This window comes from Lactuca virosa, chromosome 7 (assembly GCF_052849685.1).
Source record: "Lactuca virosa cultivar CGN04683 chromosome 7, Lactuca_virosa_CGN04683_v6, whole genome shotgun sequence".
In the NCBI taxonomy this organism is placed as follows: domain Eukaryota; kingdom Viridiplantae; phylum Streptophyta; class Magnoliopsida; order Asterales; family Asteraceae; genus Lactuca; species Lactuca virosa.
In genome coordinates, this window is record NC_136432.1 from 222,160,830 (window position 1) to 222,175,551 (window position 14,722).

General features: G+C 34.2%; 2 protein-coding genes across 2 annotated transcripts; one reads left to right on the forward strand and one right to left on the reverse strand.

The window, feature by feature from the left end:
- Positions 1–5,656: 5,656 nt before the first annotated feature.
- Positions 5,657–8,943, forward strand: LOC145127574 (uncharacterized). The gene is made up of 4 exons (XM_079062745.1): positions 5,657–5,799; positions 5,890–5,912; positions 6,142–6,226; positions 7,338–8,943. Exons 1-4 carry the CDS (start codon positions 5,657–5,659, stop codon positions 8,941–8,943), a joined length of 1,857 nt encoding a protein of 618 aa, XP_078918871.1.
- A 4,754-nt stretch (positions 8,944–13,697) lies between these two features.
- On the reverse strand, positions 13,698–14,160 carry LOC145127575 (pathogenesis-related leaf protein 4-like). The gene has a single exon (XM_079062747.1). It carries the CDS (start codon positions 14,139–14,141, stop codon positions 13,698–13,700), a length of 444 nt encoding a protein of 147 aa, XP_078918873.1. The 5' UTR covers positions 14,142–14,160.
- Positions 14,161–14,722: the final 562 nt, after the last annotated feature.

The following is a 14,722-nucleotide window of genomic DNA, read 5'->3' on the forward strand; positions in this document are numbered from 1 at the left end:
GAAGTGTTTCGCTATGAAGGACCTCGGAGAGGCTGCCTATATTCTGGGAATAAGGATAGTGAGAAACAGAAGTAAAATACTAATAGGACTTAGTCAGAATACTTACTTGGACGAGGTACTAAAGCGTTTTAGTATGGAGAATTCCAAGAAAGGGGAGTTACCGATCCAACGCAATGCCAAGTTGAGTAAGACTCAAAGCCCGAGTACCGAAGCCGAGATAACAAAAATGAGTCGACTACCTTACGCTTCCGCAGTTGGCTCGATCATGTATGCTATGAATCGTACTCGCCCTGATGTGGCCTTCGCTTTGAGCATGGTCAGCAGATATCAAGGGAACCCTGGTAGAGCACATTGGACCGCAGTCAAGAATATTCTTAAGTACCTTCGGAGGACCAAGGAATGGTTTCTAGTCCTCGGTGGGAGTGATGACTTAAGGGTGCGAGGGTATAGTGACGCTAGTTTTCAGACAGAACGAGATAATTATCAATCTCAGTCAGGCTGGGTCTTTACCCTGAATGAAGGAGCAGTGACTTGGAAAAGTTCCAACCAGGAGACCGTAGCTGATTCAACGTGCGAATCAGAGTACATAGCAGCGAGCGAAGCGTCAAAGGAGGCGATATGGTTGAAGAACTTCATTGGAGACCTTGGAGTTGTGCCAGCCATAAAGGAGCCTATGGAGATTTTCTGTGATAATGAAGGAGCGGTTGCCTTGACCAAGGAACCGAGGGATCATGGCAGATCCCGACATATCGACAGGAAATATCACTTTATTAGACATCGGGTGGAAGAGGGACACCTCGTAGTGAAGAGGGTATCGTCAGAGGATAACCCAGCAGATCCCCTCACGAAGGGACTGAGTAGGGTTAAGCACTTGCAGCACGCTAGGAGCATTGGGCTGAAGGACGATATTAGTTTAGATTAGATAGCTTCGAAACGTGTAATATATAAATTGTAATTAACATTTGATGATTAAATAAATGAGTATTATTTATAAGTAAAGTTACTGTCTTGTGTTAATTATTTACCTATTGTTTCACTTTGCATGTTTTGACTTCCTGAATAATAAGATTATTCGAACAGTCCACAGTCGCTTATACTTTGGAAGTAGGTATGAAAGAAGACTGTCAGGAATTTTTTTGTAGACTGTCTAAAGTGTATTAGACATAGCAAAGGTTTGCTGCAACGTTCATGAGTGCTTATGAAATAAGATTTGAGCATTGGATTAAACCCACGCTTGTTGGCATCACTTCATGGAATTTATCACGAGTGATCGCAAGACGATAATATCATATAGTATTTAAACCTAGATATATGGTTTATTGTTTGCAAGTTGGTTGTGAATTGATAATGCGTAAACGCATCAGTAACTTGATGTTATAAAACACATTGTTGTGCATGATTTGATGAGTGAATAGTAAATGCATATAAGTCGAAGTTTATCTGTTCCTTTTATCCTAAAAGGGTAAAAGCGATATCTGGGCCCCTCGATGATTTGGTTTGACTTATGTGTCGGGCCCGGTCAAGACTGAATTGATGTGTTCAATTAAGTTCTATGTCAGTCGAATCAGAGATCGAGAAACAAACTGACGGACAATAAGTATAACTATGTTCCATGTAATTGTCTGCATGATATCTTGAACGGAGGACTATACGATCCCTTATCTAAAGGACGAGTCAGAGTTCGACATCAACTTTTGAGAGCTACGATTGCTAATTGGATCCTGAAGTCGTACTTGCATTTATAGTTATTAGACTTATCCAAGTGGGAAACTGTTGGATTAGTGTCTAAGTCCATAACTATATTTGGTATGTACTTAACCCGGTTGTAGCATGGTCCTTTTGGGTTGCCTTCACCAAAGCAACTGGACTGGATGATTTATGGAGAGAGAGGATATTATGGTTTATTAATATATTATAAGAATAATATATTAAAAGAGAAATCATATTGTTTAATTAATATTGGTCAAGAATTAATTAAGAATTAATTTTGTAGCTAAAAGAGATTAATTAAATAAAGGGGACTGGTCTTTCCAATTATAAGATAATTGGATTTGGGCTGTGGATCTTGTGGAATAAGGGAGTGGACGAAATTAGGGTGGAAGCCCACCTTGAAATCGTCCAAGGGCCCTATTCCAGAAGGTTCTTGGGGCTGCTTAGGGCCTAAGCTATCCAATTAGGGTTTTGACTGAAACCCTAGCAGCGCAGCTATTTAAGGACCCCTAGGGCATCCAAAATCGGCTACCACTTATTCAAAAGATTCCTTGAGCCGATTTTGTGCCTCCATTCTCTCTCTTCTAGATCATCTTCTTGCCTTGGTGTTTGTAAGCCATTAGAGGTATTACAATTGTGATACTAAGCTCTTGAAGTTGAAGATTCTTGCTACTTGTGAAAAGTAATCATCTAAACTTGTTTTAGTTGTTAATTTTAGATTTTGTATGCTAGATCTAGGGTTTGTAAGCTTTGGATAAATTTGCATGTACAATAGAGAAACCTAGATCCAAAGCTTTAGGGTTTTGTATGTGCACCATAGGATTGTTGTATTGCTCAAAACCCATCACATGGTACTCTTATGACCTATGAACATGGTAATCTAATGGAACATGTACGAACCTATAACATCCCAAAAATACACTTGAATGTTTTTTGAAAAAATTATTTCAAATTTGGGAAAAATATGGAGTTTCAAAATTGAAAAAAAAAATAAAATAAAAACTTAATGTCAAAATTGAAAAAACTAAAAACCTAGTGTCTTTTGTGCATTTTTTTTCATTTTAACACTTCAGTATGCCATATCAGCATGTCATGTCATCGAAATTAGCACGTCATCATGTCACGTCTGCAGACAACCGGGTTGATCGGTTAAGTAGTTAGAATTGTAACAAACGGAAAATGAAATGTCGAATTTGAGACAAAATAACGCAGTGTCAAAATTTAATTTTCGTGTAAAATTAGTAACTTTTGTTGTATTTATCCTACAAATTTTGAAGCATGTAAAAAGTCAAAGCTATATTGACATTAATTAGATGAAATATGCTTTCATTAGGAAGTCGTGATCATTTCAATTCCACTTGCTCTTTCTTCTTTTCCTTTTATTTTTGAATTTTCCTAATATTGTAATGAGTATGGCACTTGAAGTCACGAATACGTAATGGACATACACATTGTTGTCTTTCTATAATCCAACAACTTGATTAGACAACAAAATAAATGGAAGGCTATATAGTGTTTTAGGAATTCTATAAACATGGAAATCAGGAGAAGAAAATATTACTTCGAACTTGATGCAACATAATTAACCTTTGCTTTAGGTTTAAACCTTAGCCTCTTAGATCTTTTCTTCTCGTTTCTCCCTATTTTTTTGTTCTCATGTAGCAGTCTCAATAGGAAGGTGTATAGGTTTTTTTAGAGGTAGAGGATTTGATATGAATCAACAAGAAAATGAATAAAGGAACCAAGGCAAACCGAGGGTTGCGTGAATTCCTAAGGCTGCAAGGAGTACCAACTCCGCACCATGTGGTTTGTTGTTTTCGCATTTTCACTGCACCAGAGAACACCACACCATAGGTGTGGTTTTGGTGAAAGACTTCCCCGTGCGTCCGTATTACTACATTCACTCTATCGCTCTTTTTTTTCAGTTTTTATAATATATAAATAAATTATATATATACTATAAATTATAAATATTATATAAAATTTTTAATTCTCTACAAAAAGAGAATAATATTTGTATAAAATATATTTTTTAAAAATAAAATGAAAAATAAGGGAATCGACGCATGACAATTTCTTAGGTTTTAACGAGAAAAAGGAAAATAAGAGAAAATGAGATGGCGTTCACATAACATAAAAATGTGAATTATGAAAGATGAGTATAACATCAGCATGGTAAATAAAATAGGTTTTACAACTTTGGTCCTTGAACTTTTTCTCTTACTCCATAATCAACCTATATTTCTCTTTTCTTTCTTTATTTAGTTATTTCATAATTTCTATTAATTATTTTATCTTTTATCTAAGTATTTTTTTATGACACATTACCCTTTTATCATAATTTAATTGTCACTTAAACCTCATATAGTTCGTTAGAATGTTAATTAAATCCATTTAATACATTCTTAGTTCGATTATATTCAGTGAAATAATTATTTTGAAACATTTTTTATTACTTCATTTTTAGTATTAAAATGTCTATACAACTCAATATTGCAAGTGTAACATTCTCATAAATTTTAGATGACTTTTTGATATCCCTAAACATTGTTCTTTCGTTGCAAGTCGTTGTATGCAACATTCTTCGCCTGCGGTAACATAAACAAACCAAGAACATGTACCAATCCGTTTTCTTCATCGCTTCAATTTTTCTTTCATTAAGTGGTTCGCGTAACTTCTTTTAGTAGAGATAATCTTAAAGGTGCATCCTCCAAAAGCAGTAATCTTGACATTCGAATTTAACGATCATAATTTCCGGACTTCATCCACAACTCTTATACCAATTGCTAGAATTGTGGAATTCAATAAAAACACAAAATACATTCACAAAACAATTAAAGACGCGAATAAAATAAAGAACATAATGATTTAATATGGGTCATTGGTCAACATGGTAGTGGCTTATTGTGTATATGGATGACATATGGGCCATTGGTCAACATGGTAGTGGCTTACGGTGTCCATGGATGACATATGGGTCATTGGTCAACATGGTAGTGGCTTATGGTGTCCATGGATGACATATGGATGATTGATCAACATGGCAGTGGCTTCCGGTGTCCATGGATGACATATGGGTCATTGGTCAACATGGTAGTGACTTATGGTGTATATGGATGACATATGGGCCATTGGTCAACATGGTAGTGGCTTACGGTGTCCATGGATGACATATGGGTCATTGGTCAACATTTTAGTGGCTTATGGTGTTTATGGATGACATATGGGCCATTGGTCAACAAGGTAGTGGCTTATGGTGTCCATGGATGACATATGGGTCATTGGTCAACATGGTAGTGGCTTATGTTGTCCATGGATGACATATGGGTCATTGGTCAACATGGTAGTGGCTTATGGTGTCCATGGATGACATATGGGTCATTGGTCAACATGGTAGTGGCTTATGGTGTCCATGGATGACATATGGATGATTGGTCAACATGTTAGTGGCTTATGGTGTCCATGGATGACATATGGGTCATTGGTCAACATTATATTATGGTTTTTCAATTAGAAGAAACGGAAGTTAATTTAGTTTTGCTGGCAAACGCGTCTTTCTTCCTACCCGAAGTCGTAGGTTCGAATCCTACTTATATCAATAATTTTAATTAAATATGTCTCTCTGAATTTAATCAATAATTTTAGTTAACTTCATCTTTTTAAATTTAGAATGTCAATTTATTTACAAAAATACCCGTAGGTATTGAAAAAATACCCTAACCATTTACGCAGTAACCTTTGTACGTTAAAGGGAAATTATGTCAATTCATAGTCTAAACACTTAGGCGCCATAATTTGTAGTCAGACTTATCCCGTCATTTCAGTTTATCGGCGATTGATCATCTACATTCAATTCCCAACAATCAAAATTCCGGCACGTTGATCGATAAACCCTAAAATCGTTGTTGTTATATACTTTGAATCACACTCGACACAATTCAACATAATGGCAGCGAGTTGTTCATCAGAAAGAATGCAAACAAGACAACAAGGAACAAAAATTACTGCTTTGCCGTCGCACTTGATCAAAAAAATAGTAACTACGGTTGGAGGAACTTCACCAATCGATGCTTTTAAGTGTCGGTTAGTGTAAGTATGATGTGCATTACTTATATTATACATATATAGATATTTAATTTAGTGTTTAATAGATTACTTTTGTTGATTTGTGAATTATAGTTGCAAACTATTTACGGGATTCTGTAACATCAGACACAATATATAAAATCATAGACACAAATCAATTAAGGTTTCGTCCATTAAGTATTCAACAGTATGAAGTCATAAGCAAATGCAGAAAGTTGAACAACCCACACGTACTCTTCAACGATGGAATGATACTCTTTTTTTAAGCAATCATATAATTTCGAATTCAATTAGTTTTCTATATTTGTATTTTTTAAAATTGTATGATTACTTATTGTATGTCAGGCGAAGTATTTTACGATAGGGAAGCAGGGAAACAGTTGCTTCAAGATGCAGCCGATCAGGGGCAATTGGATGCGATCTTCGTTCTGTGAATGATGTTGATGGCCGACGGCATTTAATGGAAGCAAGAATCTCTGATCATGTTAAATAATGCCTACATTAATACTAGAAGAAGTTGGAATCTAAGGCATATCTATAACAAGGTTCAAAACCACTTGCTAAGGAGATCAAAGCAGATAAATTTCCATGTCTTACATAGAAGTTGTGCAAAGCATCCTTCTGTGAGCCGTTATGAAACAACTTTTATCCATCAGTACAATTGGATGTTGAATTGTGAATTATGTTTGTGGGATGCATGTTTTGTTAAGTTTGCTAGGATGTTTGACATTAGTTTCGAGTAGTTATATATATGATTGTTGTTTGATTCACACAATTAGTGATTCATATTGTATGTTTATTTTGGTGTAATGGGAATACATATTTATAACTTTATTAAATGTGTCTATATATATATATATATATATATATATATATATATATATATATATATATATATATATGTTAGTTTTGTCTTTTTTCATTTTACTAACCAAAAGTTTATTGTGACCTAGTTGGATAGATTTTAAGGGCACTTTGGTCTATTTGCAATCTCTAAAGTGAAGGTGCCATTTTTGCTATGGAAATAAAAGAAAAATATTTAATCAAGTCGTTATTAAGGAAAAAACTGTATATATAGAATTTATATTTTAAGTAGATCTATATCTATATTTATTATGAATGTTATCTAAATTTATAATTACCCATATACTACATGGGTTTTAACCTGGTATTGAATAATATCGACCCAATAATACGACCTAGTATCCATCCAACACATTGAAATCAAGGGTTGTCGAAGGTACCCTGATCGATATACACTTTATTTGAATATTCTGCAAGTGTCGATCTCAATTAAACCATTCTACTAATATTCTATGCCTTTATCCAATAATAAAAGTTATTCAACCATTCAAATTAGAAAACTTTGAAGATTTGTTCAGCATTCGGCCATTAGCTTTGTGAAACGAGTCGTTGTTAAGGTACCTTTGCGATGTTTGTATGGTAACTATATATTCACTTCAAATGTCATATATGAATTCAAATCAACATTAATGAACATATACAATTAATATTGTGTTATTTAAATTTATACTTTACAGATTAAAGACAATGAACAATCCAAGTAGAAAATGGTTGTATGAAAGAAAAGATAGTAGTAGTTGTATATCGCTTGTTTTCGTACAAGGCGTGAAAAAATATATAGATTTTGCTACCAGTCAACATAGGTTCATGGACGAAGATAAAATCAAATGCCCATGCATAAAATGTCGTAACATACCATATACAGAAGTTGATACTGTTAAGCATCATTTGTACAAGTTTGGTTTTGTTGAGGAATATTGGTGTTGGGATAAACATGGCAAAACATCAATTGATGATGACAATACGTTTTTAGGGGTGGATGATTCAAACACAAATTTTAGTGAAGGTGCATGTTCTTATAGAGAAATGGTCATAGATGCAATGGCTCCTGATTTAAATAATAGTGATCCTGAAGAGGAGCCAAATGCACTAGATAAAAAATTATTTGATATGCTAGATGCAGCCGATAAAGAATTGTGGCCTGGATGTAAAAAAGTGACACAACTATCTGCTGTAGCTAGACTATTGAATATAAAATCAGAGTATCGCATACCTGAACAAAGTTATGCCGCTATCTGCCAGTTGATAAATGATGTGTTACCGGAGGAGAATAATATGGTAGGTAGTTTATACGAGAGCAAAAAATTAATACAAGCACTAGGTTTGCCTATGGAGATGATTGACTCCTGCAGGTCTGGATGTATGATATATTGGAGGCAAGACAAAGATCTTTATCGGTGCAAATTCTATAATGCAAATAGGTACAAACGGTCAAAAAATTTGGCCAGATGTTCTCACGTATCATTCAAGAAAATGCATTACTTTCCTTTGACTCCAAGGTTGAAGAGACTGTATGCTTCACAAGCCACATCGACTTCCATGCGATGGCACTCCGAGAATCATGGACATGATGTTGGAGTAATGTGTCATCCATCCGATTCAGAAGCTTGGAAGCACTTTGACAAAAGTCATCCTTCATTTGCAGCAGAAGTACGTAATTTAATATTAGGCGTAAGTACAAATGGGTTTGCACCACATGGAGCATTTGGAAAACAATATTCATCTTGGCCTATTATTATAACACCTTATAACTTGCCACCTTCTATGTGCATGAAAGAGCCTTACATGTTTTTGACCGCACTTATGCTAGGACCGTCAAACCCTAAGCATAAAATAGATGTATTTTTGCAATCAGTTGTTGCAGAGTTGGAGCAATTATGGGAAGAAGGCGTAGTAGCATATGATATATGTTTTAAACAAAATTTCCATCTAAGAGCAGCTTTGATGTGGACAATAAGCGATTTTTCATCATATGCAATGTTGTCCGGATGGTCTATAGTAGGTAAGCTAGCATGTCCTCATTGTGGGAAACATACACAAGCTTTCAGACTAAAGAATGGTAATAAGATGTCATGGTTTGACTGCCATAGAAGATTTCTACAGGTAAATCACCCATATAGAAAGGATAAAAATAAGTTCAAGAAGAATCGTGAAGTGATAGAAGGTACTCCTCCAAGTAAGAATTGTGAACAAACTTTAAGGGAGATTGAACAATTAGGTTTGGTAAAAGTGACTGAACTAAATGTTGATGATGTAAACAAAAGATGTGGCGATCATGGTTAAAAAAGAAAAGCATATTTTGGGATTTACCATATTGGAAAATAAACCTCATTAGACATAATTTTGATGTTACGCATATTGTGAAAAATGTATTTGAAAACTTTTTTACACTGTAATGGATGTCAAAGGGAAGACGAAGGACAATGTAGCAGCCAGAAGAATCTGAAGCTCTATTATAGGAAGAGTAAAGGAGTCGAAGATAATGAAAGAGCATACTGCACTCTGGACAAGAATCAAAAGAAAGCCATATGCCAATGGGTGGAGAAATTGCGTTTCCCCGATGGTTATGTTTCTAATTTGGGGAGGTGTGTTGATTTAATAGGGTGTAGACTGTTCGGAATGAAAAGCCATGATTGTCATGTTTTTATGCAAAGATTGATGCCAATTTCATTTCATGAGATGTTGCCAAAACAAGTGTGGGAAGCATTAACAGAGTTGAGTATTTTCTTCAAAACATTAACAACAACATCAATCACAACAAAAGACATGGAAAGGATTGAAACCGAGATCCCAATAATACTATGTAAATTAGAGACCATCTTTGTCTCTGGTATTTTTAACTCCATGGAACATTTATCTGTACATTTGCTATACGAAGCGAAGATAGCCGGTCCTGTCCAATATCGGTGGATGTATCCATTTGAAAGGTTTGTATGGTACATCATAATGTATGTTGATATTTTTGTAAGCTGATTTAAATAATCTTCACTATAGATATCTCAATCAGTTGAAAAAAGATGTGAAAAATAAAGCTTGAGTGGAAGGGTTCGTTGTTAACGCGTACTTGCTACGTGAAGCATCTATATTTTGCTCTCATTATTTCGAGACTGGTGTCCCCACACGTAATAGAAAGTTGCCTTGAAATGATGATGGAGGAGGAGATGAGCAAGCGGATGCTAACAACGACATGTTAGATATATTTTCATATCTTGGGCGTCATTATGGAAGATTCACGAATAGAATGATGTCTGATGAGGAAGTGCATGCTGCCGAAACTTACATACTCCTTAACGAAGATAAGATCAAGCATTACATCAGGTACGTAACATATGTATCACTTTTAATTATAATAATAAGTTGTTGTGTAATTGCTATGAATTAATAACATTAACATGCATGATTTTAATTATTACATTCATAGTAACTTCAAAATGTTATTCAACAGGTGATACAGAATATTTGAAGAAAATTTGAATGAACTTATGGGGGATATGGATGAACAGGTCCTTGCAGCTGAAGTTGAGAAGAACTTTGCAGTATGGTTTCAAAACTATGTGGGTGTTATTTTTGTATTTTTTAAAATTTATTATTTTTTGTTATGGTTATAATTAACTCTAATTAAGTGTTTTACCATTTTTCATATAGGCACGTAAGATCCCGATAAACAACAAGTATATATCTGACCTTTCCAAAATGTCATTCAAAAAAGTGTAATTATATAGTGTATACTTTGTCAATGGTTACAAGTTTCACACAGAAGTTCATAGTCTGAACAAATCAACAACCAATAGCGGATTGTGTGTTAGTAGCCAAGGAGGTGATTATTATGGTAAGATAGAGGAAATTTTAGAAGTCGAGTACCCTGGTTACCCAATTAAAACCATGATTTTGTTTAAATGTCATTGGTACGATCCAACATCTAACATAGGAGTTAAGGGTCACAAACAATATAACTTGGTCGAGATAAATGTCAAAAGAAAATACAACAAGTTCGAGCCATTTGTTTTAGCCATGCAAGCCACTCAAGTGTGTTACATTCCTTACCCAAGTTCGAAAACAAACAACTCGGACTGGTGGGCTGTATTTAAAGTTAAACCTCGTGGGTGGACCGATGAAAATCATCCTCAGAAAGACATTGCTTTCCAAGAAGATGAAGTTGAATCAAATGAAATCATTATACCAAGTGCAGCCGATACAGACAATTCTGATGATCACGAAATGTCAAGCAACGGTTCAGATAATGAAAATAATATTGATGAAGAAAGTGAAATTCATGAGGACGACGATGATGGTATTCCTAACAGCGATGGTAGTTATGAGTATAGTACATCGAGCAATGAAGAAGACGAGGATGAAGAAGAAGAGGAGGAAGAAGATAATGACTAGATGTTTTTGGGTTTAATGTAAATAAATTATATATACTATAAATTATAAATATTATATAAAAAGTTATGGTGTTTAATTCTCTACAAAAAGAGAATAATATTTGTATAAATATATTTTTAAAAATAAAATGAAAAATAAGGGGAATTGACACATGACAATTTCTTAGGTTTTAACGAGAAAAAAGAAAATAAGGGAAAATGAGATAGCGTTCATATAACATAAAAATGTGAATTATGAAAGATGTGTACAACCTCTGGCATGGTGATTAAAATAGGTTTTACTACTTTGGTCCTTGAACTTTTTCTCTTACTCCATAATCAACCTATATTTCTCTTTTCTCTCTTTATTTAGTCCTTTCATAATTTCTATTAATTATTTTATCTTTTATCTAAGTATTTTTTATGACACTTTACCCTTTTATCTTAATTTAATTGTCACTTAAACCTCCTATAGTTCGTTAGAATGTTAATTAAATCCATTTAATACATTCTTAGTTCGATCATATTCAATGAAATAATTATTTTGTAACATTTTTTATTACTTCATTTTTAGTATTCAATATTGCGAGTATAACATTCTCATAAATTTTAGATGACTTTTTGATCTCCCTAAACATTGTTCTTTCGTTGCAAGCGTTGCATGCAACATTCTTCGCCTACGGTAGCATAAACAAACCAAGAACATGTACCAATCCATTTTTTCATCGCTTCAATTTTTCTTTCATTAAGTGGTTCGCGTAACTTCTTTTAGTAGAGATAATCTTAAAGGTGCATCCTCCAAAAGCAGTAATCTTGACATTCGAATATAACGATCATAATTTCCCGACTTCATCCACAACTCTTATCCCAATTGCTAGAATTGAGTAATTCAATAAAAACACAAAACACATTCAAAAAACAATTAAAGATGCGAGTAAAATAAAGAACACAATGATTTAACATGGTTTACTTGATCACGGAAATCAAGTAACGTCTACCGACAAACTAAAAAGAGATTCTTCTTAATAATAGCCGCCGCAAATGCTCTTTGCCTTAAGGTCACATTTGTACATAGTGGATTTATCTATAGAGATGAGGGGATCTAAAATTTGTTGTAGTTTGGGCCTATGAAACGCCATGGACTCATCTGACCCATTGATCGAGCACCACCACCCTTCTTCATTGAGCACTATAACTGTAGTATGCCGGACACCTAGTGCCATGCAACTACATGTGCAACCATACTCCCGATCATGGCTGGTTGTAAGGGTGGGCAATAGGGGCTTGTGCACAGGACCCAATTTTTTGTGGGGCCCAACTTTTTTTTTTATGCCCATATCTTAATGGAAAGATAGTCCAACAAATACTATGAATGTGAGGTTCCTGGATTTAACAAACGAATACAATTTGTCTCTATAAAAGCAATTGATTTTACTTTCAGTTATACGTTCTCAATGGAAATAGTTAAAACGGATAAGACTTTGTTAAAAATGACGAACATTTGATCGTAAATCAAAACTCGAACAAATCCAGTTAGTTAATTCATCAACATTTTGTTGTAATTTTATAATAATTAAATTAATTAGAAAAAGTTAAAAACTATATTATTAAAATTGTAATTAAGTTTTTCTTTAAACATCGCTATTTTTATTTTAATAAACTTGATGCTATCTTCAAACTTAAAAGTATTGGACTTGTATTTTTTTTATATATATATTTTTTGTATCACACATTTAATTCATTGTCAATAAAGTAAAACCTAAACTTATCCACCGAGAACGAAATCTTAAAGAGTATAAACTACGAAAAGTTGATCAACCAATTTGCTATCAGTAATGTTAGAAGAGTTTCACGGGTCGTCGGTTAGATGTACAATATGTAATTAGTCATTAAAATACTATGATTTTGTTTTGTTTATTGGTATAAAGTTTATGGTCTTTTTTTAAAAAAAAATACTTTATGTATTTTAATTCGTTACATGTTAGGGCTAAGGGCCTTTTTTTTCGGCTCGTCCTGGGTATTTGAATCCTCAGGACCGGCCCTCCTCCCGATCCTTACACCGCAACTACCCCTATAGCCACTCGGTAACTGCCCCACAATTGCTTTCTTACTCCACAGCTGCATGACCCCATGTTTCGACACTGTAGTGGTAAGAAGGTTACTATGAAGATCAACTCTACAAATAAACCATGAAATTCAAACTTTGACTAAATTTGCAATTTTTTGTAAAACAAATGGACGTCATTGATTTTTATAATTTACTCAAATCATTTTGAAACTTCAAAAATAAGACTAAAATTACAAATCGATTTTTATGGACCAAAAATGTAATTTACTCAAATATTGATAAAAATATGACAAGATGCATGGACGATTCTTTAGACATTATTTGTATTTGAGGTACCAAGTGTGGGTAGATAATATCAATTCGTTAATGCATGTGTCTATCATTATACTAAACTTTTAGTTTCAATATTTTGTGAAATTTTCTGGAAAATTCTTGAATACACATCGTGTAAGAGTATATGATCAGTATGCTGTTATGGTATTTTTCGACTCGTTTCCTCTAGATATTTGCTAAATACATAATTACAAAATATGACAGAGAAGAAGATGAACACAAGAAATCAAAAGACAAACAATGTTTCAGTATCACTTTTATTCTTTATTAAATCAAAAGACGAACCACCAACTATTATTAGTACATTGAACCCTTGCACATCCAAGTTGATTAGAATTACTCCACACCACTTGAGTATAGTGTCCACAAACATGTCCACCAGCACAAGTATTTGTGGCATAATCATAATAAGTCTTCTCAGCTACCCATAAATTCACTGCTGCAGTGCCTGAGAAGGTACCACTACCTTTAGCAAGGTTCTCACCATAAGGTCCACCAGAATTGACAAGATTGCAGTCGGCTTTCCTCTGGTTAGCATAGTTTTGAGCATACGTAGCCACAGTGGCATTCCATACAATGTTTGCGACACCCACTTCGGCACGAGCTGCGTTGTGAGTATCTAAGTAATCTTGTTGGGAGTTTTGGGCATTGATGGTGTGAATAATTGCTAGGGTAAAGAAACAAACAAGTGTAAATGAGAGTTTAAAAGACACCATTGCTATAGTTACTTTGTTGGATAACTGAAGTTTGATGATGGAGGGACATGAATTACGTATGGGTATTTATAGGATGTTATGTGATATTGGAATGACCATTTGGCATGTTCAAAGGCGAGCAACTTACGCATGCAGTTTAAGCAAAGTCGCCAAAACTTCCCCATTGGACACAAAGGCCTTTGATTTAAATCTTGAAATTACCCAAGTGGCTATTGTCATAATGATAATCACAAATTACGCCCCCATTTGGGCTTATCCAATTATACCCAGTAAAAATAAAACAAGTCGCAAGTATGTTTACATTTGACTGAATGCTTTTAGGTATCGTAACATAACATATCGTATATTAAATATTAAATATTGCATTTGTTTTGTAAAGAACCCAAGTGGCGTTAATGTCTTCATGATAATCACTAATTAATCCCTCATTTGGGCTTACACAATCCAATTATTCCCAGTAAAAAATAAACAAGTCGCAAGTATATTTAGATTTGACTGAAAGCTTTAGTTATCGTAACATTACATATCGTATTTAATACATTGCATTTGTTTTGTATTAAGATTGGAAACAACCCAAGTGG

Excerpts from the sequence above, each read along its gene's own strand:
- LOC145127575 (XM_079062747.1), bottom strand. The coding sequence starts at position 14,141 with ATGGTGTCTTTTAAACTCTCATTTACACTTGTTTGTTTCTTTACCCTA.
- LOC145127574 (XM_079062745.1), top strand. The coding sequence starts at position 5,657 with ATGGCAGCGAGTTGTTCATCAGAAAGAATGCAAACAAGACAACAAGGA. Across the intron at positions 5,913-6,141 it reads CAAACTATTTACGGGATTCT|GCGAAGTATTTTACGATAGG; the intron begins GTAACATCAGAC and ends ATTGTATGTCAG. Across the intron at positions 6,227-7,337 it reads TTGGATGCGATCTTCGTTCT|ATTAAAGACAATGAACAATC; the intron begins GTGAATGATGTT and ends TATACTTTACAG.